The sequence below is a fragment of the Heloderma suspectum genome, chromosome 2 (genome assembly GCF_057233095.1).
Source record: "Heloderma suspectum isolate Gila_16-S chromosome 2, 16-S_ref, whole genome shotgun sequence".
Classification (NCBI taxonomy): domain Eukaryota; kingdom Metazoa; phylum Chordata; class Lepidosauria; order Squamata; family Helodermatidae; genus Heloderma; species Heloderma suspectum.
The window spans coordinates 394669972-394697511 of NC_139459.1; the positions used below are offsets into that span (position 1 = coordinate 394669972).

The window sequence follows — 27540 nt, forward strand, 5'->3', positions numbered from 1 at the left end:
TAAGAACTGGACATGAAACAACCGATTGGTTCAAAACTGGGAAAGGAGTACGACAAGGCTGTATATTGTCACCCTGCTTATTTAACTTATATGCAGAGTACATCATGAGAAACACCGGGTTGGATGAATCACAGGTCGGAATTAAGATTGCCAGGAGAATTATGAACAACCTCAGATACGCAGACGATACCACCCTAATGGCAGAAAGCAAAGAGGATCTCAAGAGCCTCTTGTTGAGGGTGAAAGTGGAGAGCGCAAAAGCTGGTTTGAAACTTAACATTAAAAAAACGAGGATTATGGCATCTGGCCCCATCACTTCCTGGCATATAGAAGGGGAAGAAATGGAAACAGTGACAGATTTTATTTTCTTGGGCTCCAAGATCACCACAGACGGTGACTGTAGCCATGAAATTAAAAGACGCTTGCTCCTTGGGAGGAAAGCTATGGCAAACCTAGACAGCATAGTAAGAAGCAGAAACATCACCTTGCCGACAAAGGTCCGCATAATCAAAGCTATGGTTTTCCCAATAGCAACATATGGCTGTGAGAGCTGGACTATAAGGAAGGCTGAGCGCCGAAGAACTGATGCTTTCGAACTGTGGTGCTGGAGAAGACTCTTACGTGTCCCCTGGACTGCAAGGAGGTCAGATCAGTCCATCCTAAAGGAAATCAACCCTGAGTGCTCATTGGAAGGACAGATATTGAAGCTGAAGTTCAAATATTTTGGCCACCTAATGCGAAGAGAAAACTTGCTGGAAAAGACCTTGATGCTGGGAAAGATTGAAGGCAAAAGGAGAAGGGGATGGCAGAGGATGAGATGGCTAGATAGCATCACCGATGCAATGAATATGAACTTGAGCACACTCCAGGAGAGAGCGCAGGACAGGAAGGCCTGGCGTGCTATGGTCCATGGGGTCAAGAAGAGTCGGACACGACTTAACGACTGAACAACAACAGGTCAGGTCAACTTTATTGCTTGGAGCCATAGGCCACCACAATATACATAAAAAGAAATCAATAACAGTACAACCACATATTTTTATATACATACATACACATATCCCCCCTATGCCGTTTGGCATTTGGTGTGGATTTTCCTTGCTGCCAAGGCAAATTTTGCTACCTGGACAGTGGTAAAAACAGTATCAGAAAAGAATGCACATCTCTGTTCTAAGAGGGGTCTGTTTGACAGGAACCAGAGAATACTAGCAAGAAATATATGCCTAAGATGGTCATAGAGGGGACATCTTAGTAAATAGTGGGAAATATCCTCAACTCCCCAGACCCACAAATACAAAGTGGAGTGATGGGCTGGAGCATTATCGAATCTCCCTTCCAAAAAGGCAGAAGGCATACATTGAAAGGGTAATGCTGTGAATGATTTTCTTGGGGGTGCGGGGCACAGTGAGAGTTATAAAGTAGCTCTCCAGACCAAATGACATGTAAGGGGTACCAACAAGAATAAGACATCTGTTTGATTGTAACCAGATCCAACTGCTTAGAATAAAGATACATTTAAATATACATATAGTATCCTTTTCTACAGCCGAATGCTGCTTAATCCCAAATTGTATTTTCGATCAGGGCGGTAGAAGCAGACTACATTTTATGTAGTCACAATAGCGCTATAGAATATACAGTTGGAAGGGGCCTCCAAGACCATCGAGTCCAACCCCCTGCTCGATGCAGGAAGCCTGACTCCCAGGCAGTCTCCCATCCAAGTACTAACTAGGGCTGACCCTGCTTAGCTTCCGAGATCAGACGAGATCGATTTAACTAAGTTTAAAATGCAAAACTGCACATGCCCAGCGTACTTTTTGGTTTTTAATCAGGGTTGGTAAGCAGGATTGGTTTTTGTTTTGTTTTTTGCTCTAACATGTCAGGAATATAGAACCAGTTTGGTAGCATGGAATGGCAGGGAAAGGAGAATAGCAATGTTAGTTGTGTGCGTAGGAACTGAAGAAATATATATGCCCGTGTAAAGGGGGACCTATAAGACCCTTATGTCCAGAGTCTAAAATTACCTAGCTGCACCACTGCTGAGTGGTCCTTTTTCAGAGCAAGGTGTTGGCAGAGAGACGGCCCTGGAGAGTGGGTTTGTTGTTTATTCGCTCAGTCGCTTCCGACTTTTCGTGACTTCATGGACCAGCCCTGCCAGAGCTTCCTGTCAGCCTTCACCACCCGCAGCTCCCCCAGGGTTGAGCCCGTCACCTCCATAATATCATCCATCCACCTTGCCCTTGCTCGGCCCCTCTTCCTTTTGCCTTCCACTTTCCCTAGCATCAGCCTCTTCTCCAGGGTGTCCTGTCTTCTCATGATGTGGCCAAAGTACTTCAGTTTTGCCTTTCATATCCTTCCCTCAAGTGAGCAGTCTGGCTTTCTTTCCTGGAGGATGGACTGGTTTGATCTTCTTGCAGTCCAAGGCACTCTCAGGATTTTCCTCCAGCACCACAGTTCAAAAGCATCTATCTTCCTTCGCTCAGCCTTCCTTATGGTCCAGCTCTCGCAGCCATAGCTTACGGATACATCTGGGATGTCCCTTTTCTACAGCAAAATGATGGTTATTCCCAAATAAACAAACTCAGGAGAAACAGACCCCATTTCATTCCTGTCCTCGTGACAGTGCTATGATTTTGACGGGTTCTGACTGAATCCCAGAGCAGATGAACTGACATGGGAGCCACCAGCTTCCACTGGCCACAGCTAATCACAGGTCCTCTATTTCTCTACTGTTTCCTATGAGCAGCTGTCAGGAAAATTGTGAGGAAATCCAGCTTGTCAGTCCAGATTCTATGTTGGGTCCAAGCCGGTTGGGCATTTACTACCTTTTCTGGGAAATTAGGTGAACTTTTTAAAAGGGCCCTTCCAACCTTGGACACCAGAGGGAGTTGCTCACCAGTGAAACCATTAATTGTCCAGACAACTGGTGGAGCTATGAACATGAAAACATATGGAGTGGCACACTGAGCATTGCCTGGGTTGATTTGGAATGGTCACATGGTGCTTTGTTTGAGGCCAGAGGGCAGTGCAGCTGCATGCAAGACAATGGAGCCTGATGCTTCTGCATGCAATGGAGTGCAGGATTTGGATCTCTGAGGGGGAAATTTAAGTATATTCCCCTTTGGTGCAAACTGAAGTGTGTTTGTGTGTGTGTGTGTGTGTGTGTGTGTGTGGGATTCAGGGATGGAAGCCCAAACTAGCCACAGTCAGAAATGAATCAAATTTGGGACACTATGAGTATATATAAACTTACTCAGCAAGGGCAATAAGCAAGGGATTCTAATTTTAAGGGAGTTTTTATGGCACCATGGTTTGCATTTATTTCCTACATTAAAGCTAGTCAAACTTTTGATAAAATTCCAACCAAGTACAACAAACTATATTTTTTTCAGATTAATACACATTTACACACACAATGATGTACTCTCACACACTCTTTCTATATGTTGTACAACTTGCATTTTTACTTTCATTAGGTACTGAACTCCTACTTATGCCATTTTACTGTAAATATTCTATAAGCATTGTTGTTGTTTATTTGTTCAGTCGCTTCTGACTCTTTGTGACTGTATGGACCAGCCCACGCCAGAGCTTCCTGTTGGCCGTCGCCACCCCCAGCTCCCCCAAGCTCGAGCCCGTCACCTCCAAAATATCATCCATCCACCTTGCCCTTGCTCGGCCCCTCTTCCTTTTGCCTTCCACTTTCCCTAGCATCAGCATCTTCTCCAGGGTGTCCTGTCTTCTCATTATGTGGCCAAAGTACTTCAGTTTTGCCTTTCACATCATTCCCTCAAGTGAGCAGTCTGGCTTTATTTCCGGGCGGATGGACTGGTTTGATTTTCTTGCTGTCCAAGGCACTCTCAGAATTTTCCTCCAACACCACAGTTCAAAAGCATCTATCTTCCTTTGCTCAGCCTTCCTTATGGATATCATTTGTTTGTTTGTTTGTTTGTTTGTTTGTTTCATTTCTATACCGCCCAATAGCCGATGCTCTCTGGGCGGTTCACAAAAATTAAAACCAAATGGCACACAATAAAACAATATAAAATATATAGAACATTAAAAACACAATATAACAATACAACCACAATAAAATCTAGGAGCAGTGCAGGAATTTGAAACACAGATTTAAAACAGCAAAGCAAAAGTCTAGAAAGCTAAAATGCTAAAATGCCTGGGAAAATAAAAAGGTCTTCACCTGGCGCCGGAAGGAATGCAATGTAGGTGCCAGGCGAACCTCCCTAGGGAGCTCATTCCACAGCCGGGGTGCCAGAGCAGAAAAGGCCCTCCTCCTAGTAGCCACCTGCCTCACTTCCTTTGGCAGGGGCTCACAGAGAAGGGCTGCTGAGGATGATCTTAAGGTCCAGGCAGGAACATATGGGAGGAGGCAATCCTTCAGATAACCTGGCCCCAAGCCATTAAGGGCTTTAATTGTTAATACTAGCACTTTGAATCAGGCCCGGAAATGGACTGGCAGCCAGTGCAGCTGAAAAAGTACTGGAGTAGTATGAACTCTTTTCTGCCAACCTAGCAGTTCGAAAGCAAGAAATTGCAAGTAGATAAATAGGTACCGCCTCAGCGGGAAAGGTAACAGCGTTCCGTGCACCTCGGTGTTCAGTCATGCCGGCCACATGACCACGGAAGCGTCTTCGGACAGCGCTGGCTCTTCGGCTTAGAAACGGGGATGAGCACCGCACCCTAGAGTCAGACATGACTGGTTGGGGACACCTTTACCTTTTTACTTTAATATGAACTCGTTGGCCAGTCCCTGTTAACAATCTTGCTGGCCCTATTTTGGACCAGCTGAAGTTTCCGGACTGTTTTCAAAGGCAGCCCCACGTATAACGCATTGCAGTAATCCAGACGAGAAGTTATCAGAGCATGGATAACTGTAGCTAGGCTATCTCTGTCCAGATAAGGGCGTAGTTGGTATACCAGCCTAAGCTGATAAAAAGTGCTCCGTGCCACTGAGTTCATCTGTGCCTCAAGTGACAGTTCTGGATCCAAGAGCACCCCCAAACTACGAACCTGATCCTTTAGGGGGAGTGCAACCTCCTCCAGAACAGGTTGAATATCACCTAGCCAGGCAGATGAACCACCCACTAGCAGTACCTATGTGTTGTCTGGATTGAGTTTCAGTTTATTGGCCCTCATCCAGTCCATTACCGTGCCCAGGCACTGATTCAGAACAGCCACTGCCTCACCTGGGTTTGATAAGAAAGAGGGGTAGAGCTGGGTGTCATCCGCATATTGATGGCACATCAGCCCACACCTCCGGATAACCTCCCCCAGTGGTTTCATGTAGATGTTAAACAGCATGGTTATTGACTGAGATTTATAATTAGTGAATTCCTCTGTTTCTTCAGTCATTTTGGTTTATTATTATGTACATTCTTCTTTTTGTTGCCTTTGTTTGTTAACTTTGTTTGGAAATAAAATACAATTTCATGGTAAATAGAAAGGTTGTCACAGAGAGGAAGGCCAGGATGTGAGATTTGCCAGCGAGTTGGGTCCCCACGAGATCATCCAAAAGCACCCCTCCAACCATTGCCAGTTTTGGGGGACCCCTTTGAGAAAGCGGAATAGATAATATGGGACCTTTTCACCACCATCCAGACCAGGAAGAAGTTTATTTTAACTATTGTAGATTTTGCCACCAGATATGCAGAAGCCATGCCTTTGACTTCGGTTACCTCCATTCAACTTGCTAAAGCTTTGTTATGTGTTTTGGCTCGATTAGGAATGCCACGGACTTTGGTGAGTGACTTGGGCTCCAGTTTCATGTCACAATTAATGAAGAGACTATGGGAATTAGCAGAAGTTCAACATTGCACATCCTCAGCATACCGTCATGAGGGCAATGGATTAGTAGAGAAATTTAATCAGACTCTGGCAAAAATGTTAAAGACTTATGCCTTAGCACATAATACTGACTGGGATCAAGCACTGCCTTTCTTGCTGTTTGCATACAGAGACTTGCCCCAGGACAGCTTGGGCTAGTCCTCAAACAAACTCATGTTTGGCAGAGAACTCCAGGGAGCACTGGCTTTGCTCAAAGAAGAGTGGGAGGGGCGGTCGGCCTTGGCTCCCACCTCTGTGGTGTTGTATGTGCAGTGGCTACAAAATACACTGCGGGGGGGGGGGATATTGCATGGATTCATTTGAGGGCAGCCCAGGGCCGTCACAAGGCCTTCTATGATGCCAAAGCCAGGGAAAGGGTGTTCCAGCCAGGGGATAACGTTTTGGTACTGAAGCTGACTAAACCGGGCAAGCTGTCGGTGAGGTGGGAGGGCCTTCTGGTGGCAGAACAATGCTTGAACTTTGTGAATTGCCTGCTGAAACCTCCTGACTCGTCCAGGAGGGCTAAAGTCTACCATGTAAATATGATAAAGCCGTTTCAAGAGCCTGGAAGGGTGGTGATGACAATTGGGGCAGATGCCAAGGAGATGGGACCTGTGGTGGACTTGCTGGAGGAGTACCGGCAGGGAGGAGGGGTGGCTGAGATACCCCTGCCTGAGACTCTAGGAGCCAGACAAAGGTCTCAACTACAAGAATTATTAGATGAATTCCAAGACTTGTTTTCTAGAGCTCCAGGATGGATTTCTTTGGCCCGCCACTCGATCCCCACGGGAGACCACCTGCCCATTCAGTCTACCCCTCTATAGAGCTACGGGACACCACATGGAGGTCGTGGCTAAGGAATTGCAAGAAATCTTGGCTCTGGGGGTGATTAAGGAGAGTCAAAGCCCCTGGTCTTCCCTGATTCTATTGGTAAACCAAAAGGAGGAGGGGGGTGAGATTCTATGTCTATTACAGTTCTATCAGCCGTGTTACTCAGGCAGCTAGTTACCCCATGCCTCGTGTGGATAATTTGATAGAACTGCTGACTGGGGCAAAATACATCTCTACTTTTGATTTGACTAAAGGGTACTGGCAGTCTCCATTGGATGAAGATGCTTCACTAAAATCCGCATTTAGCACCCACCTAGACTTGTTCCTCCTTTCATGGATCACTGCCTTGTTGTGGCGAAGGGGCTTGCGTAATTCAGTGAAGCCATAAGCAATGCCGTGCAGGGCCACCAAAGACGGACAGGTCATGGCACAGAGTTCTGACAAAATGTGGTCCACTGGAGAAGGAAATGGCAACCCACTCCAGTATTCTTGCCAAGAAAACCCCATGGAACGTATCACAAGGCTAAAAGATATGATACCGGAAGATGAGCCCCTCAGGTCGGAAGGTGTCCAATAGACTACTGGAGAAGAGCAGAGGGAATTTCCAAGGAGTGCCAGAAAGAGTGAAGTGGCTGGGCCAAAGCCGAAAGGACACTCAGCTGTGGATGTGTCTGGTGGTGAAAAGAAAATCCGATGCTGTAAAGAACAATATTGTTTAGGAACCTGAAATGTCCGATCAATGAATCAAGGTAAGCTGCAGGTGGTCAAACATGAGATGGCAAGATTGAACATCGACATCTTGGGAATTTCAACAACAATTTCGGGGGGCCAAATGCATTGGCATTCGGCCCCCCCAAGATTTGTGGAGAAATTCACAGCCATCCCTAGTAAGGGGGTGGTTCCTGTTGCCTTGAAAGAGGCTGTGGTGCACCCTCTCCTGAAGAGGCCCTCCCTGGACCCAGAGGTGTGTGAGAACTATTGCCCCATTGCCAATATCCCCTTTTTGGGTAAGGTGCTTGAGCATGTGGTGGCTAGGCAGCTTCAGATGCTCTTGGAGGAAACTGATTATCAGGACCCATTTCATTCTGGCTTCAGGCCAGGGTAAGGCACTGAAATGGCCTTGCCTGCTCTGACTGGTGACCAGGGATGGCAGAGAATTCCGCCACGGATCACGGTGAGGCCGAATGCCAGTGCATTCGGCTCCCTGAACTCCATGGCGGAACGGCCTACCACCCCCCTGCCCCCCCGCAGATCCCTCCCCGGGACAAGAATCACCTGGGGCGGATCTTCCGGGCGGTGGCAGCGGCAGCGGCGGTGGCAGCTGGTCTTCCGACTGGCTGCCGCCGCTTCCATTTCCACTCTTGTAAAAAAAAAAAAAAAAACGACATGATAGGCTACATAAATCTTTACATAGCCTATCATGGCTGGGTGGGTTTAAAAAAACAAACAAACCGCGTACGCAAATGGCGGCGGCTACAGCCGCCACCATTTGCTTTCCTTATTTTTGCCCATCTTAGTCTACGTGAATATTTACGTAGACTATGACGACGAAAATAAAAGGGAACGCAAATAGCGTAGCGGGAGCTATTTGCATCCCTTTTTGATTCCCCGTTTTAGCCTATGTAAATATTTACGTAGGCTAAAACGGGGAATCAAAAAGGGACGCAAATAACGCCCGCTATGCTATTTGCGTTCCCCTTTATTTTTGCCATCATAGTCTATGTAAATATTTATGTAAATTAAGGGCAAAAATAACACGGTTTGTTTGTTTGTTTTTTTAAACCCAGAGCCCTCCGTTGCCATTTTTAACCCAGAGCCCTCCACGGACGGAAATCTGGCTGAGGACGGCTCTGGCCTGGCTGGGCCTGGCCGGCTGCTCCACTCAGCTGCCGCGGAGCACAGCCGGCCCTGGAGGATTCCGGGGGGGAGGAACAGAGCGCCTCCCCTCCCCATCAACATAATCCGCGAAAGGGAAGACAAACTCCAGATTCTACCACAAGCTGAAACAAATTTTTCACCCTTCCCTATTTCGGAGTGCTTAACTCCACTGGGGAAACCAATCTGGGCTGCCTTGGTTAACTCTCCAATGAGATTCCGTGACTGTTTCCCAGTCAAACGAACTGGCAACCAGATGCTGCAGCCCGCTACTCATCGGGCCCATCACTTACCGCTGGAATATGCAGGCGATGATTTCAAGCTGTTGGGAATGTCAGCTGTACAGTTGCGGGGTGTCTTGGAAACAGTTGCTATGCAAAACATTCCAAGGTACAGTTTACTGTCATGCTTAATAATAGATGAAGGTTTTAGAATTTCTGATGCTTAACATTTTAAGCCATTTGACATTGTCAGCCTATGTTCAATGAAAATAACAGACACTATTCCTTGAATTCCATGGACTGGCTCTGGCAATATAAATTTGTGGATTTTACTCTTTGAATTATACTCATGCGAGCTCAGATCCAGAAGCACAATAGCTGATCCCCACAGAATGTGTCACATGTGTGTGAGTGTGTGTCCAAGAGGGGGGCAGCCACGTTACCTAGTAAATAGGAACTAGCATCTTAAAAAGGAAAGAAAATAGGAACTAGCATCTTAAAAAGTTCCCCACCTCCAGAGAACGAAATGGGTATAAAGACACAGGCGGAGTGGATAAGAAGCAATCAGCTTTGAAACAGAAAGTGAATCAGCAAATATACAAAACATACACCTGCTATTACCATGTTTTGAGCTGACTAAGCATCTATAGTCTGGCCCTTCCTTGATCAGTGGCGCAAACCAGAAAGGCACCATGAGCGGGAATGACCTGAGGTGCACAGTAAGGTGGAAAATTTGGGGTCAGTACCAGTGTTGGGGGCCTATTAGGAAGGCCCTGGCTATGGACAGAGCCTGAATGTCTTATGCAGTCTCTTTTGTGTCCCGCATTTGCAATTTCAAAGGTTGTCCTGGACTGGAGGAGAAAAATCACTCTGCAATTCTTGGAGGAAAACGTTCTCTCCAAATTAAAGTTCACCCAGCTATGCAGGACAGACCTGCTCTCCATTACAGGAGTGGAGTCCAGTCATTCCTTTTGTCTCCCTGGGTGACCTGTCCTCTCCCCACGCATATTGGGAGGGCTGTTGTAGACCTCAGAAACTCATTCCAAAACCTTACTCCAACTTGGACCCAGAAAAAATCACCCCCTATTCTCACGCAACTGTGCACACCTCCCACGTTGCGCTTACCTGAAGTCTCCTCTCTGCCTGCTCTAGGCTGCGTGGACAGAGGGCTCCTTCACACTGGGCTTTTACCCCGCGATTGAGATTGCTCCTTCATGGAAGTTTGTGGGCTCTTTACATGATGCAGTGACCCTGCCGTGACCCTCCTGAACTAAATGCCCTTTGTTCCATTTTTAAACAGATCGCAGAGAACGAGCTATCAAATTACCCCAGTTCAGTTCCACATCAGTTTCCTCCGTCAAACGAGTTAAAGCAGCAAGAAGGGACAAAAGTTTAATAACAGATCGTGGAAGACTCAGATAAGGGGAGGAGGAGGGGGGAAGGGGAAGGGAAAAAGCACATGCAAAGGGAGTCCGTTGTGATCCTGCATTTACAGCAGAAGCAGAAAGCCCCGTTTTAAATGCAGGATTTTAGGCTGGTGTAGAGATGCCCTTAGTCTGCTTTGCAGTTGTATGTCAAACAGGTTTACTCCTAGACTAGCATTACTAGATATAGTTGTTTCCTTCTGTTTGGCATCAACATTTTTTTCCTTCATTTGATTTTCTGAAAGTTTCTGAATTTGCTCATACTTACAAACACAGTCAGCAACATTTATGATCACATGTCTTAGAAGCACACATGGAAGCCAATGGTATTTTGTGATATTTGGATTCATTTCTAATTGTGCAGATTAAGAACAGATGGCAGCATATTTTAAACACTGCTACAGACAGCCACAGCGACTGCAGTACTTCAGAACCCAGAGGGAGAGGGAGAGAGAGAGAGAGAGAGAGAGAGAAGCAGCACCTGAAACCATCACTTGCAACTCTGCCAGGATTATTAAAGGAGACTCCAGTGGGACTCCAGTCCAAAATCCCACCCTTACAACATTATGTTCCTATCATATTTTAAGCACCAGTCATATACTCACATACCTGCAAGCAAGGCCCATTTAACTAAATGGCATTAACTTCTGAATGGACATACATAGGATTGCACTGTAAAGAACCTAAACAGACCGGAGCGGATGAAATAGCATACATGCCCAATATGAGTTCCCAGTGTTCTGGGACGGCTTTGATGCTGTCCCAAAATTGGAGGGGTGGGGCGGAGAGAAGAGGGGCAAAATGGCTGAACTAAGTTACCAAACACAGGACCAGAAGCCGATGTCATCATCCTGGAGCCTATGAGGTTAGGTTCAGATGTTGTAGCATTACATCAGTGCATACAAAAGGACCTACCCCCAAACTCTGGTGAGCGGAGACATATAGAAGATGGGTGGTTTCAGCAAAACAGGTACTGTACTGCAGATATGACCCCGCTAATGTGGTAGTCTCCTGGCCTGTACCAGTTCAATGGCTCATTGGGATCCCTCATCAAAGACAAGAGGCATTTTGCCTTCAGCATCCCAGACGCTGCATGGGGCAGAAGCAGCAGCAGCAACAGCAGGGGCGGTACCAGGCTCATCCTGCGTCTTCCTGCTGCCACCATCTCCCTTGGGACTGCTATCAGCAACAAAACCAGCTAAGTATTAGAAGCCGAAGCCCTCTTGATGGCCCAGGCTGCAGGGATCATGATTAAATGAATGGTTTTCTCTCAAGAACCCGGCTGCTCAGATCACTCAATCCTGCGGAGGGAGCCGAGGATTGAGGGCTTCATATCCAAAGGGGATTCAATTAAACTGCACATCAGCACATCCGCTACCTACCCTCAACCTCTGTCCAGGCTCTCAGTGGCACAGGGCAGAATATTTATATTCTACTCCCTCCAAACACAGTTTCAAGGTATTGCCTCGTGTTTCTCTTGATGTTTATGTCATTACACTCAAAGATGACCTTTGGGAACAGGGGAAATCCCTTTGGTTATGGCAAGGAGAAGAAGAAGAGGAAGAGGAAGAGGAAGAGGAAGAGGAAGAAGAAGAAGAAGAAGAAGAAGAAGAAGAAGAAGAAGAAGAAGAAGGAATCATTATTTAGATAATTGCAAGCAGGAAAATCACCTCTGCAACCCTTTGGCCTCTCTGTATGGCTCCAGGAACAGAGTTGGAGGAAAACATGGCTTCGAGAACTTACCAATGAGGTTCCAGATTCTGACATGGGACAGTGGGGGGGCAGGGGAGCTTGGCCTGACCTGTCCTATACCACCCTGGGAGACAGGATCAGGACTAATCCCACAACATACTTAGTTAGTCTTGAAGAATATAAATCAAACAAGCGGTGTCTAGCAGCTCACCCCATTGATGAGGGAGAAATTGAATGAGAACGCGCCCTTACCGTGGCAGGAGAAGTCATTGCTCCCAATTTCCCACATTTATCATGTTTTTGTTGAATCCACAGTGTCTTCATGGTCCAAGGAAATGGCTTCATCTTTCTTCATCCAGCAAAGACAACTGTGTCCATGTAACAAATTCACCCCTACGATGCACACCATACATTGGATCCAGACTAAGTTAGTTGTGCTTCTTTGAAATCAAAGGGACTGAAGACATGAGTAATGTGTCCCATTGATTCCAGTGGGCATTAAATGCAACCCAATCTCTTTAAGCGCACAAACACTTCCTGCAGGATGTGGGCTCCAGCTTAGACCTCCATTTCCTGTATGAGGGGTTTGAAATGGACCGCTATACAGGGGAGTCAACTAGAGGTATTGCTGGGCTGTGGGAGACTGACTTGCTCCCAAACAGCCCCAGAAAACCTCCCCACCACATGAGCACAGTAAAGCTTTACACACGTGCAGACGATGACAGCGAGCAAGGACGATGGTCAGGGGTTGTCATGTGTGGTCCAGGCCCAACTCTGGTGACCTCTTCATCTGATGATAACTCAGACATTGGAGACACCAACGGCCTTCTAGGGCAGGTGAAAGTCCCCAGATTCCTGCACTGCTGTGGCCAACCCCAGTAGAGCAGAAGTTGCCCTGTCAGGTCTGTCAACAGAGGACAATGTAGATAGACCTGCAGAAGGGTTGCCCAACGCCCCTGTGGATCATGTCCCCCCTTTGGAGGGAGAGGTCGAGCCATTTTTAACCACCCAAGCATATTGTTGCCAGAAGGTGCAGGTGCTTTTAGCCAGCCAGAGGTAAAGCAGATGCCTCAAGGCCCAAAGCAACTGGCTCTTCATGAGTCAAAGACTACTCAAGAGTAAGGGACTCTTGAGTACTCTCCTGCCTGTTAGAGCAATACGGCAATGGAGCCAATCATGTAGGGTGGTGGTGGGCTCTCCCACCCTGGAGGCATTGAAGACGTGGCTGGGCAGCCATCTGTCGGAGATGCTCTGATTTGGATTCCTGCATTGAGCAGGGGGTTGGACCCGATGGTCTTATAGGCCCTTTCCAACTCTACTATTCTATGATTTTGTGATTCTAACTGTTTTCTGATGTCTGTGGTTTTTTGGAAACTTTTGTTGCTTTCTGTATTTTATAAACTGTAAAACCCCATGGGTGCCTCCCTACTCTTCCAGACACAATATGTTCTCTGGGATCAGTCCCAGTCAGGACTTTAGCTGCCATAACATAGCTTGTACAGTGCTTTGAGAAGATACCACCCCTAAGGGGGCCCAGAAGAAATGGTAGATAGATGGATAGATAGATCTACTGATCATGATATATGGCAAAGGCAAAGTTGTTGAAATCCAGACGCACCACCTCACGAAATAAAATCTTCTGAAACTTCTCCAAGAGCCCCAAGGAAAAGCTTGGTTGAAAGTGTAACTGTGATGAGGAAAGAAACGGAAACAGAATGTGGTGGAGACCCAAGGGGGCTGGTAGCTGGTGCTTCTGGAGTGAATGAGCCATTCAGGGTGAGATATAGCTAAGCTCATTGCGGGAGTTTTGCCTCCATCAAGTACTGTGCCCTTCTATTTTCTTCCAGATATGTGAAAAGTTGCAATTCAGGAAGTAGGACATTTGTGATTTTGTCTGGGCACTAATCCCTTCCATTCCTTTCTAGGTCGGTTACAGTTTTGTATCTCGTGCTCTTAGTGATAAAACTCAGTTCCCTTTCATCTACCGGATGGTTCCCGAAGAAGAAGCCCAGTACCTGAGGATTGTCAGCTGCTCCTGCATTTTGGATGGACCTGGATTGGTGTCTTTGCTGCAGAGAGTGACAATGGAGAGAGGTTCCTGAAGACCTTCACACCTGCTCTCATCAGGAATTCCATCTGTGCTGCCTTCTCACAGCACATCCCAGCAGTGACACTGGAAAGAACTTTTCTGCCCCTTGAAATCGTCCCCAAGTGGAACAAAGTCAACATATCCGTCTACTATGGGGGGACTCATTCTTTCTATAGTACAGTAGTCCTCTTGCAAAGAATGGCTGATACGTATGTAAAACCCATCAGGGGGAAGGTCTGGATCACAACAGCTTTGTGGGACCTCACCTTGACCTTGACATATGACCTTCCCAGCATGTCCGTGGCTTTTTTTCCTTCTTAATCCATATAAACCAAAGGCCAAAATATGACAGTTTGGAAACATTTTTTGATGCTATGGGGTGGTTTGGAGAGAATGCCTTTGAGTGTTCATATTTAAAGCATGCTTTGTCTCTCAAAGAGAGGAAAAGGTGCAGAGAGGAGATGACCCTGCCGCCCTTGCCCAAAGATGTGGTTGGAAAAATTCCGTCTCTGGACAGCTACAGTATCGACTAAAACCTTGTCCAGGCTGTGGCACGTGCCTTAAACGCTGCTCATTCATCCCGACCCAAGCGGACTATTTAGGTTAGAGAAAAGACAAGAAAGACAGGACATGACTGAAGTTTATACAACGATGCATGGTGCAGAGAAAGATTTTTTCACCTCTCTCCTCAATGATAGCAAAAGCAATGAAGTCTTCCAAAGAAAGCGAATTGTGGGACGTTCAAGATGGACTGAAGAATTCAGGGCTTCTTCACCCAGCCGACAGCTAAATTATGGAATGTGCTTGCAGAAGACGTGCTTACGGTCTCCAGCTTCAATGGCTTGAAAAGTGTATTAGCCAAAATCATGGAGCAGAAAGCTCTCAATGGCTACTAATCAGGAAGGCTAATGGCCATACATCACCTCCAGGATCAGACCTCCGAATTACAGTTGCTGGGGAGCAGCAGGGGGAGACCACAATTGTTCTCATGTCCTGCTTTGGGGCTTCCTGGAGGTATCTGGTTTGCTATGAATATTTAGGGAAGTGAAACCCCTGTCTCAGACCCCTTTCAGCCCTCTGAAACATGATTATCTCTCTCTATGTCCACTGCTCCCCTTCCGTCCTCTCCAGTGAAATCCACTCAGCTAACTCCCCTCACACCATTCCTGCCTGTGGGATTTTGTAGATGCTCAATGTGGATAAACCACCTTGGATTCCTAGGTGGAAAGGTAGGAGAGAAATAAAATAAACAAATAGCTGCGCTTGACCTTGGCTTTCCCTCCCCTCCTGCTTTGGTCTCACCTCTTCTGCACCAGTAGCACAGACTTTCTGACCTCTGTTTGCCTTTCGACCTTGAGATATGTAGTTGACTATAGACTGCAGATATGCAATGGCTAAAACGTAGGCTCACGTCTGAAGTGGTACGAAAGGCGTGTGTGTGTGTGTGTGAAATAATGAGGAATTAGGCTGAGGAGACAGGACACCCCATCCCAGCATGCACCTAATAATACTGAAACCCTCCTATTTTTTCCTCCTGTGCAGTATGACCCGGGGTGTCACGTTTCCCTTTGCCGCTGCTGTAAACTTCAAAACCCAGATCAAAACAGACAAGAGACTTCAAATCCAAGGCTTTTTAATCCACTTAATTAATTCAATGGGTCATTCAGATGCTAATTGTCAGTGACCCACAGTCTACCTCTATCTCGTGAGGACTCTAAGCGCAGCTGTTCCCGCCGGCCCAATCAGGAAGATCGCCTAAGCTCTGCCCCTGCCATTTCTCTCTTGTCTCTGCATCTGCCTCTAGTGTCTAAGAATTCAGGCTCTACCAGCCCCCCTTCTCCCTGTTCACTATCTCTCACCGGGATGGGTGAAGAGGGGCCCTCTCCATCCAGCTGTGCCTTTGAAGCTGGAGGAGTAGGCCTATCCATCTCTGTCCAGGCCTGGGAAGTTTTCTCCCTCATGTTTTGCGGTTCCTCTTCAGACTCTGAGCTACTCTACAAATCGCTGCAGTCAGAAGCAACCCTGCACGGGGCGGCTGGGAGCTTTACGACAATGGAATGACAAGCACATTCAAGCAGTATCTGGATCTTCATGGAGTCGGCTTTGGTCCATCAGGAACACACAAAGCGAGAACAGCCCAGTGTACCGTACCTTTAAAATCCAGTTTGCAGGGGTCACAGAGTGCTTGAAAGGAGCATACTTCTGGGTTGGGTGGGGGGAGTAGAACTGAATGTCATCGAACTGGCAGGGGCTGCTCAACCAATGAGAGAGCCTTGTTTCCCACCCCTGTCTGGGCTCCCCCCCCCCTTTACATGAAGCAGCCAAAATCCCTGATTCTCCAGTGAAGCAGTGGAAGGCTCGCTGTGAGAACAGCCCACCACCACAATTTCAACCCATTCCAGCAAACTGCCACAGATTCCTTGCTCCCACCCCATTTTTCCCAGCATACGCACTTTTCCCTGGAGAAGCCAAAATGCCCAATTCTCCAATGTAGCATCTGAAGTCTCGTATGACAGCGTCCCACCCCATTCCCCATTTCGCCCCTTTCCAGCAAACTGCCATGGAGTTATTGCTTCCAGCACTACCCTTTCTCCTTCTCGGGTCACTTTCTCCCTGCTTGCAATGACAGGTTCCCGAAACCTTGCCAGATCAGAGAAGTGCCTTCACATAGCATCAAAAAAGTGACTTTGCACTATGTCGGAGATGTGATTTAACGCAAAAGTGGAAAAGCAAAGCAAACATCAAAGACGTGCATCATCAGGGGGGCTAATTACTGATGAAACAGGCACGCAGGGCAATTCTGAAGGCTGGAAAGTCTAATTGAGGTCATGGCAGTTGAAAGACACACCTCAGGGCAGGGCTGCAAGGCTGAAAAAATGTGGAGGTTGGGGCACACAGCACCAGAAGCACAAAGAACCCAAATTAAAGAAATCGAATGGAGTAAAGACTCCTTGAGGGAGAATTCAGGGTGATGAGCAAGCACCTCAGAGATGGGGAATCTTCCAACAGATCCTGAGCGGAATGTGGTATTTCCAATAACAGTCGCTCAAAGTGTTTGCTGAACCTTCTTGCCGGGAGGATTTTAGGAGGACAGAGGAGGAACATCAGCTGGTGGGGAGCGGGGTTTACAGTCTCACAGTTCTGTCCCACAGATGGGGGGACTGGATGAGCTCAAGATGTGCTTTTCAGCTGTAATTCATTGATTCTGGTTCTGCAGGAGAACTGCAAGAGGCCGGCCAGGCAGTATCAAGTGGTAGGACCAGGTACAGCATCCCCTACACCCCTCCCCGTGTGCATAAGCATTGATCATCCCTACAGCTGCTGCTGTGTGGAACTCTGTCCCTCTTGGAACAGGAGATGCAGGAGGATCTATTCACGGGGCGATTTGTTTTGTTGAAGCACTTCTTCCTTTTTCTGATAGGGACCAAACAAAGGAGAACACTTCATTCAAGGACTAAGACTCTGTGCAAATCACTGATCCGTGTTATGTAAAAGGAGGCAAACAAAACATGAACAAAAAACACTCTGAACTAATCTCTGAACTAAAAATTTGGGCAACTGCACACACACACACCTGCATCCACGCACACACATACTCCACTCATTTTCTCCAGAAACTGGAATGCACAGGCTGAATTGAACACCAGGAATACCAGTGAAAATGGATCTGTAAAGGACAGGCAAATGTTTTCAACAAGTGATCACATATCCAAAGAACAGGGAATTGAAGACCAAAAAAACAGCAAAGGACTTTTCGAGTGACAGGTTTTAGCGTGATCATAACTGGGCAAAACCCATTTCCACAGAGCAAGCGCAGTGGTGTGAGTGACAAAAACGTGAACTTTGAAAGGTATGTGTGAAACGTGAGACACAAATGACCTTCAGTCTCATTTTTCATCACGTATAGTGACACACACGTACTGGGAATCAGGCTAAAAGAAAACAATACAGGAAAACCATCCAGCACAATGGCCTGTGGCCAACACAGTCTTTATGCATTCACTTTCATCATTAATTGTTTATGTGAAGGAATTTGTTCGAACAGCATTATATAAGGGGCTACTTTCCCAAGATGTATTCATGGGTTTTATTACTTCTATGCTGCACATGAATTCTCAACATTTGCAGGAGTATTCTATGAATCAGATGCCATCTTTAGTTTTTGCTGTTAAATGCTCCTTTGTATTCAGATTAGGCCTCACTACAATGATGTAGCACTTGGGCATGAAGATGCAGCCCAGTAGCCCAGCACTGGAGGCCAAAATAGAGAAGACCTGCACAGCTACCATGTATTTCCCCTTTGTGCTCTGGTAGGTGGGCACAAAGGACACCCAAACACTGCAGAAGACCAGCATGCTGAAGGTGATCAGCTTGGCTTCATTGAAGGCCCCAGGAAGCTTCCTGGCTAGGAAAGCCACCATGAAGCAGATGGCAGCCAGGAAGCCCATGTAGCCAAGGGCACTATAGAACATGGCGACAGACTCTTCATTGCATTGCAGGATAATCTGTCCAGGCTGGGAGTGCATGTCAGCGTCAGGGAAGGGTGGAGAGATGCCCAGCCAGATGGAGCAGATGACAACTTGGACAGCAGAACAAGAAATGACAATGCAGTTGGCCAAACTCTTCCCCAGCCATCTCTTCACCCTGTTCCCTGGCTTTGTGGCCAGGAAGGCCAGCACCACAGTGATCGTTTTGGCCAACACAGAAGACACAGCAACGGAGAAGATGATGCTGAAGGCCATTTGTCGGAGAAGGCAGGTCGCTTTTCTTGGATGGCCAATGAACAGGAAGGAGGTCAAGAAGGAAAGCAGGAGGGAGACGAGGAGAATGTAGGAGAGGTCCCGGTTGTTGGCTTTGACGATGGGAGTTTCTCGGTATTTAATGAAGATTCCTAACACAAAGCCTGTGGCTGAGGACAAGAATAGAGCAAAGGAAGCCAGGATGACCCCAAAGTATTCTTCACAGGAGAGAAAGGTTATATCCTTAGGGACACATTGATTTTTCTCCTGATTTGGATGCTGATCTTCAGGACATCTGATGCAATGGTCAGCATCTGAAGAGCAGTAGGAGGAAAACAACATTGAAATCGGTATCACTTCCAAAACGGTAAACTGTACTGTTTGAATTTGTACTAACCTAGGCTTGAGGTGCAATGTTTCACAAAAACGGTCACATCAAGGCTGGGGGATGATTGGTTACTGAAAGGGGGTAGCAGGAAATCTACTGCTCCACAGAGCCTGTGGTCAAAGCATTTGAAGTCTCTCAAAACTCTCTGATTATGCCAGAGTACCCAGCTACCACAAATGCTGCCATTTATCCAAAGACACCCACCTTCCTGAGTTGAGACAGTCTCTTCTGTGCACAAAGAACAGGCATAGCAGCAAAGTGGTTGTCCTTCCTGGACCACCTTGGCAGATCCTGAGCGGCAGCCTTCAGTACACCTGGAAGGAGGAAGGGTCTTGCCAGAAAGACAGGGACCATGAAGCAAAGACTGTTAGTTGCTGTCCGTGGAAATGAGCCATAGCATGCTAGGGTCAGGCTCAGGAAACATGACACTGGTCTTTAACTGGGAACCTTTATCTGTGATTTTAGGCTGGAACCCGGTCCCCTAAGCTGCAGGGATCGTGCAACCATAGGCCTCATAGGATCCTTTCTGAAAGGAACAGGGGTGTGCAACATCAGTCCTTGGGAATCTGAATATCCTGAAGCATCTGGGTTGGTGAAGCCCCATCTAAATCCTAAGAGCCTGGCTTCCTTCTGCCCTGGCCAGTTGAACAGAGCAGTACCTGCAAGGTGGGTTGGGTGTGGATGCCCTGACGTGGTCATGATGCCACCATAATCTACCCATTTTTCGGTATCCATGTGTCCTACTATACTATCCCTTGCCTTAACTGCATTAATCCCTCTGTGTGTGTGTGTGTGTGTCTGTCTGTCTGTCTGTCTGTCTCTGTCTCTGTCTCTGTGTGTGTGTGTGTGTGTGTGTGTGTGTGTGTGTGTGTGTGTGAGGGAGGGAGGGAGTCTGTGTGATTCTTACCCACCTGGTTGAACTGTCTGGACCATGTAATGACATCTTGTTCAAGGATGAATTTCACACCCAACGAGTCCTGTCTCTTTATACTTCCAAACTTCACTGCCCCAAAAGACTTATTTGGAAATGCCACCCAGTTCATACTGTCAAACCTGGCTGTCAGTTCCCCCTTCTCATCCAAATACACTCCCTCTAAGGAAGTATTGTAAAAGTGGGGGTTTCCCAGGAAAGGGTGTAACTAGAAGAGCAGAGAAAACACCAGCACTGAGAAAGCAGGAAATTCAGCTGGGTAGCCCTGCCATATGCACTGGGGTTCTAATCTCCAAAGACACAGAATTAAGACAATTTAGGGTCATGAGAACATAAGATGAGCCATGCTGGATCAGACCAAGGTTCCATCTAGTCCAGCATTCTCTTTACACAAGGGCCAACTGGCTGCCCATGGGAAACGCACGAGCTGGACATGAGTGCAATGGTACCCTCCCACCCATGTTCCACAGCAACTGGTGTTCATAGGCATACTGCCGCTGATACTAGAAGTAGCATAGGGCCCTCAGGACCTGTAGCCACTGATAGCCCTCTCTTTTATGAATTTGTCCAATGCTCTTTTAAAGCCTTTCAAAATGGTGGCCATCACTACATCCTGTGGGAGTGAATTCTGTAGCTTGACTCTGTGCTGTGTGAAGAAAGACTTCCTTTTATCTGTCCTGAATCTCCCATCACTCAGTTTTATGGGATGACCCCAGATTTTATGGGAATTATAAGAGAGAGAGAAAAATGTCTTCCTATCTACTTTCTCCACACCATGCATAACTGTGTACACCTCTATCATGTCTCCCCTCACTCACCTTTTTCCTAAGCTAAACAATCCCAGATGTTGTAACCTTTCCCCTTAGAAAGTTGCTCCAGCCCTTTCATCATTTTAGTTGCCTTTTTTTGCACTTTGCCCAATTCTACAATAGTTCCCCCCCCCTTTTCTTTTTGTACTGGTGACCAGAACTGTACGCACTAAGTGTGGACACCACAGAATTGTGTACCAGGAGTATGATCTTGCCAGTTTTATTCTCAATTCCTTTCCAGACCCGGAGGTGAGTGTGGCTGGTCTGCCGTGGACTCCAGAGGTCGGATTCTGTGGAATCTGGCCTCATTTGAGTCCAGGGTGGATTTCTTCAACATCAGTAGCTCAGATCCCATCAATGTATACTTGAAGTTGGATGTTTTGCCCCAAATGTGCATCAATTTATACTTGCAATGAACTGTCTTGATAGCCATTAGAGAGATTCTTTTTGAACTGCTCACAATCCCTTTTTGTTTTAACTGGCCTAAATAATTTGGCATCATCAGCAAACGTGGCCACTTCCCTGCTCACTCCTAATTCTAGATTATTTATGTATCAGCTGAAAAGCATTGGTCCCAATACAGATCCCTGCGGGACCCCACTCTTTACATCCCTCCATTGGCAGAATGTACCATTTATTCCTACTCTCTCCTTTCCATTCTTTAACCTGTTACTGATCCATAAGAGGACGTCTCCTCTGATTCCATGACTGCTGAGTTTGCTCGGGAATCTTTGGTGAGGGACATTGTCAAAAAGCTTCTTAGAACTCCAGGTGAGAAATATTAAGCTACTCTCTGTGATAATCAAAGCTGGCTGATGAAGACCAGAAGTAAATAGCAGATGGTATGCCAAGAGGCTGCCCGGAGATCTTAAGAAGTGTACACAAGCAGGCATTAAAAATCAGATAAACTGTCCAAGCACCCAGTAGTTCATCAAATGATGCTTTGGCATCAGAGGAAGAACACACACAACAGCTGGACCTGGCTGAGGGAATATATCTGGCTGGGATGAAAGACAGAGAATTTGGCCTGAGGTCAAAGAAGGCTTTAAGAGGCTTGTATGCACCACAGCGTCTGTTGAGTCCTTAAGAAATGTCAGCAAACCACAAAATACACCATCGTATTCCCTTATGTACAAAGGATCCCTTTCATGAACCCCCTGTTTAATAGTGTATTTTCTCTACAGTGGTGGACCCCATCTCTTGCCCAAGCCTCTTAAGCCAAGCTACTAGGAGGATTTAAAAGCATTTTAAAAACACTGAGGGTAGCAGAGAAGGGTCAGCTGCTGTATCTCTCAGTTATTCTGGCAAGGAGTTCCTGAAATATAAGCATTCATTAAAGAAAAACAAGAAACACAGTAGCTGAGATCCTCCACTGAAGGAACAGTTTCCCCATACGTAATAACTCCATCTATAATATAATATAATAATAACTGGCTGTCACATTTAGTAGAGATACCTGTGAGGGAAATGGAATACCTGCCATGCCTGTAGCCTTTGCAGTCCCAGCCTGTCTCCACCCTCCATCATGCTCCGCTTAGGTCTGGATGAATGAGCAGCATTTAAGGCTCGTGCCACAGCCTGGATGAGGTTGTAGAAACTGTAGCTGTCTAGAGACAGAGTTTTCTCAACCACCTCTCTGGGCAAGGCTGCCAGGGTCTCCTTCTCTCGGCACCTTTTCCTCTCTTTAACAGACAAGACGTGCCTTAAATATGAACACTCAAATGCTTTCTCCCCAAACTCCTCCATAGCAACAAAAAATGTTTCCAAACTGTCATATTTTGGCCTTCGGTTTATATGGATTAAGAAGGAAAAAAAGCCACAGACGTGCTGGGAAGACAGAAGGTCATATGTCAATGTCAAGGTGAGGTCCCACAAAGCTGTTGTGATCCAGACCTTCCCCATGATGGGTTTTACATACATATCAGCCATTCTTTGCAAGAGGACTACTGTACTATAGAAGGAACGAGTCTCCCCATAGTAGACGGATACGTTGACTTTGTTCCACTTGGGGACTATTTCAAGGGGCAGGAAAGTTCTTTCCAGCGTCACTGCTGGGATGCGCTGTGAGAAGGCAGCACAGATGGAATTCCTGATGAGTGCAGGTGTGAAGGTCTTCACGAACCTCTCTCCATTGTCACTCTCTGCAGCAAAGACACCGATCCAGGTCCATCCAAAATGCAGGAGCAGCTGGACAATCCCCAGGTACTGGGCTTCTTCTTCGGGAACCATCCGGTAGATGAAAGGGAACTGAGTTTTATCACTAAGAGCACGAGATACAAAACCATAACTGACCTAGAAAGGAATGGAAGGGATTAGTGCCCAGACAAAATCACAAATGTCCTACTTCCTGAATTGCAACTTTTCACATATCTGGAAGAAAATAGAAGGGCACAGCACTTGATGGAGGCAAAACTCCCGCAATGAGCTTAGCTTTATCTCACCCTGAATGGCTCATTCACTCCAGAAGCACCAGCTACCAGCCCCCCTGGGTCTCCACCACATTCTGTTTCCGCTTCTTTCCTCATCACGGTTACACTTTGACCAAGCTTTTCCTTGGGGCTCTTGGAGAAGTTTCAGAAGATTTTATTTTGTGACGTGATGCGTCTGGATTCCTACCCTTTGCCTTTGCCATAGACCATGATCAGTAGATCTATCTATCCATCTATCTACCATTTCTTCTGGGCCCCCTTAGGGGGTGGTATCTTCTCAACGCACTGTACAAACTATGTTATGGCAGCTAAAGTCCTGACTGCGACTGATCTCAGAGAACATATTGTGTCTGTTTTCAAACACTGACTCCATGACAGTCAATCCATTTCTGGTCAACCTTCAAATTCCTGATGCTTGCCTTGAAACATTCATACCCAAATTGGACAGCGACCTACATTAACAGTTGCAAACGACAGAGTTGCTAAGGCCACGACTACCACCTATTTAGTGGCAAGGCTGTTGCTCAAATCTGTGGCAATAGAAAAACACATCCACAATGTTAAACTCAAGCATTGACCTTACAGCAAATTTCACTCACTTGTATAGATGTATCTAGGTTTTGCTTATCACGAGCTCACAGCCTTTGTTTCAAAGCACATAATTTTTCCTTTGCTTTGTTTTGCAATTATTTTGGGGGGGGCACTTGTGGGATCTTTTGGAAAGTTGATTTTCCTATGTCTGCTCATCTATATTTTATATGCCACTTTTTCATCTACTTTGGTATTGGATCTATTTTATTAGCTTGGGATGTAGGTACATAAAGAACTGCCTTCTGTTGCATGTATCTGCCTAAATATTGATATCATCATTGCACACCCTTCTCTGTGCCCTCTCCTCCCATCTTTAAGGAAATTAACTTCCATTTAATTTACAGTTCATGATACAGCTGTAATGAGTCAGTTTTGGTTCGAGAAAAGACAAGAAAGAGGGGAGATGATTGAAGTTTATACAATGATGCATGGTGCAGAGAAAGATTTTTTTCCCCTCTCTCCTCAATGATAGCAAAACCAACGGAGTCTTCCAAAGAAAGTGAATTGTGGGAGGTTCAAGATGGACTGAAGAATTCAGGGCTTCTTCACCCAGCCAACAGCTAAATTATGGAATGTGCTTGCAGAAGACATGCTTATGGCCTCCAGCTTCAATGGCTCGAAAAGTGTATTAGCCAAAATCATGGAGCAGAAAGCTCTCAATGGCTACTAATCAGGAAGGCTAATGGCCATACATCACCTCCAGGATCAGACCCAGTGTGCACCTCCGAATTACAGTTGCTGGGGAGCAGCAGGGGGAGACCACGATTGTTCTCATGTCCTGCTTTGGGGCTTCCTGGAGGTATCTGGTTTGCCATGAATATTTAGGGAAGCGAAATCCCTGTCTCAGACCCCTTTCAGCCCTCTGAAACATGATTATCTCTCTCTATGTCCACTGCTCCCCTTCCGTCCTCTCCGGTGAAATCCACTCAGCTAACTCCCCTCACACCATTCCTGCCTGTGGGATTTTGTAGATGCTCGACATGGCTGAAATGTCTTTGGAAATGTCCGATTCGGCCCCTTCAATAACAGCCAAGAGTTTATTCCATCGTCCGCAGTAATAGTTTGGAACATTCGCCTGCCCGGAGGAGAGCAGGTCTACCATGGCACCGTAAGTCATTCTTGCGCTGTAGAAGTTGTCATAGATGTTGTAGCCCAGGGAGATGTTTTGTAAGAGCCTGGGGTTCTGGTTGACCTCCTGGATGGCAAACAAGAAGGACAAGATGTGCCAGTATGATATGGGTCCTATCCTGCAAAAACACATGTGTGACATTGTCAGCCTATGTTCAATGAAAATAACAGACACCATTCCTTGAATGCCAGGGACTGGCCCTGGCAATATAAATTTGTGGATTTTACTCTTTGAATTATACTCATGCGAGCTCAGATCCAGAAGCACAATAACTGATCCCCACAGAATGTGTCACATGTGTGTGAGTGTGAGTGTGTGTCCAAGAGGGGGGCAGCCATGTTACCTAGTAAATAGGAACTAGCATCTTAAAAAGTTCCCCACCTCCAGAGAATGAAATGGGTATAAAGACACAGGCGGAGTGGATAAGAAGCAATCAGCTTTGAAACAGGAAGTGAATCAGCAAATATACAAAACATACACTTTCTATTACCATGTTTTGAGCTGACTAAGCATCTATAGTCTGGCCCTTCCTTGATCAGTGGCGCCAACCAGAAAGGCACCATGAGTGGGAATGACCTGAGGTGCACAGTAAGGTGGAAAATTTGGGGTCACTACCAGTGTTGGGGGCCTAATAGGAAGGCCCTGGCTATGGACAGAGCCTGAATGTCTTATGCAGTCTCTTTTGTGTCCCCCATTTGCAATTTCAAAGGTTGTCCTGGAGTGGAGGAGAAAAATCACTTTGCAATTCTTGGAGGAAAACGTTCTCTCCAAATTAAAGTTCACCCAGCTATGCAGGACAGACCTGCTCTCCATTACAGAAGGAGAGGAGTCCAGTCATTCCTTTTGTCTCCCTGGGTGACCTGTCCTCTCCCCCTCGTATTGTGAGGGTGTTGTAGACCTCAGAAACTCATTCCAAAACCTTACTCCAACTTGGACCCAGAAAAAATCACCCCCTATTCTCATGCAACTGTGCACACCTCCCATGTTGCGCTTACCTGAAGTCTCCTCTTTGCCTGCTCTATGCTGCGTGGACAGAGGGCTCCTTCACACTGGGCTTTTACCCCGCGATTGAGATTGCTCCTTCATGGAAGTTTGTGGGCTCTTTACATGATGCAGTGACCCTGCCGTGACCCTCCTGAACTAAATGCCCTTTGTTCCGTTTTTAAACAGATCGCAGAGAACGAGCTATCAAATTACCACAGTTCAGTTCCACATCAGTTTCCTCCGTCAAAAGAGTTAAAGCAGCAAGAAGGGACAAAAGTTTAATGACAGATCGTGGAAGACTCAGATAAGGGGAGGAGGAGGGGGGAAGGGGAAGGGAAAAAGCACATGCAAAGGGAGTCCGTTGTGATCCTGCATTTACAGCAGAAGCAGAAAGCCCCGTTTTAAATGCAGGATTTTCGGCTGGTGTAGAGATGCCCTTAGTCTGCTTTGCAGTTGTATGTCAAACAGGTTTACTCCTAGACTAGTATTACTAGATATAGTTGTTTCCCTCTGTTCAGCATAAACATTTTTTTTCTTCACTTGATTTTATTAATTTTTCTGAATTTGCTCATATTCAGCAACATGGAAGCCAATGGTGTTTCATAATATTTGGATTCATTTTTAATTGTGCAGATTGAGAACTGCTACAGACAGCCACAGCTACTGCAATGCATCAGACCCCAGAGAGAGAGAGAGAGAGAGAGAGAGAGAAGCAGCACCTGAAACCATCACTTGCAACTCTGCCAGGATTATTAAGGGAGACTCCAGTGGGACTCCAGCCCAAACTCCCCCTCTTACAACACTATGTTCCCATAATATTTTAAGCACCAGTCTTAAACTCACATACCTGCAAGCAAGGCCCATTTAACTAAATGGCACTAACGTCTGAGTGGACATACATAGGATTGAACTGTATATTAACCAAACCACACTGGAGTGGATGAAATAGCAGACTGTGCCCAAGATGAGTTCCCAGTGTTCATAAAGCCTTGATGCCATCCCAAAATTGGGGGGGGGGCAGAGAGAAGAGGGGCAAAATGGCTGAACTAAGTTACCGAACACAGAACCAGAAGCCAATGTCATCAGCCTGGAGTCAATGAGGTTAGGTTCAGATGTTGTAGCATTACATCTATGCATACAAAATGACCTACCCCAAAACTCTGGTGAACGGAGACATATAGAAGATGGGTGGTTTCAGCAAAACAGGTACTGCAGATATGACCCCGCTAATGTGGTAGTCTCCTGGCCTGTACCAGTTCAATGGCTCACCGGGATCCCTTCTCAAAGACAAGGAGCATTTTCCCTTCAGCATCCCAGATGCTGCATGGGGCAGAAGCAGCAGCAGCAACAGCAGGGGCGGCACCAGGCTCATCCTGCGTCTTCCTGCTGCCACCATCTCCCTTGGGACGGCTATCAGCAACAAATCCAGCTAAGTATTAGAAGCCAAAGCCTCTTGATGGCCCAGGCTGCAGGGATCATGATTAAATGAATGGTTTTCTCACAAGAACCCGGCTGCTCAGATCACTCAATCCTGCGGAGGGAGCCGAGGATTGAGGGCTTCATATCC

At 46.5% G+C, this 27540-nt stretch overlaps 1 protein-coding gene across 1 annotated transcript; it reads right to left on the reverse strand.

Moving 5' to 3' along the window:
* Window positions 1–13032: 13032 nt before the first annotated feature.
* Window positions 13033–25088, reverse strand: LOC146356496 (vomeronasal type-2 receptor 26-like). Its single transcript, XM_084830149.1, has 6 exons — window positions 24816–25088; window positions 22317–23132; window positions 20012–20239; window positions 19305–19431; window positions 18124–19026; window positions 13033–13148 (listed from the first exon to the last, which is right to left on the reverse strand). The coding sequence occupies exons 1-6, from the start codon at window positions 24975–24977 to the stop codon at window positions 13033–13035; spliced, it is 2352 nt and encodes a 783-aa protein (XP_084686275.1). The 5' UTR covers window positions 24978–25088.
* Window positions 25089–27540: the final 2452 nt, after the last annotated feature.

Coding starts and splice junctions, on each gene's coding strand:
- LOC146356496 (XM_084830149.1), bottom strand. CDS start 24,977: ATGACTTACGGTGCCATGGTAGACCTGCTCTCCTCCGGGCAGGCGAAT. Junction 23,133..24,815: donor GCATCTACAAAATCCCACAG/GCAGGAATGGTG, acceptor ATTCCTTTCTAG/GTCAGTTATGGTTTTGTATC. Junction 13,149..18,123: donor AACAGCAAAAACTAAAGATG/GCATCTGATTCA, acceptor TGCTCAATGCAG/GAATCCAAATCAGAGCATCT.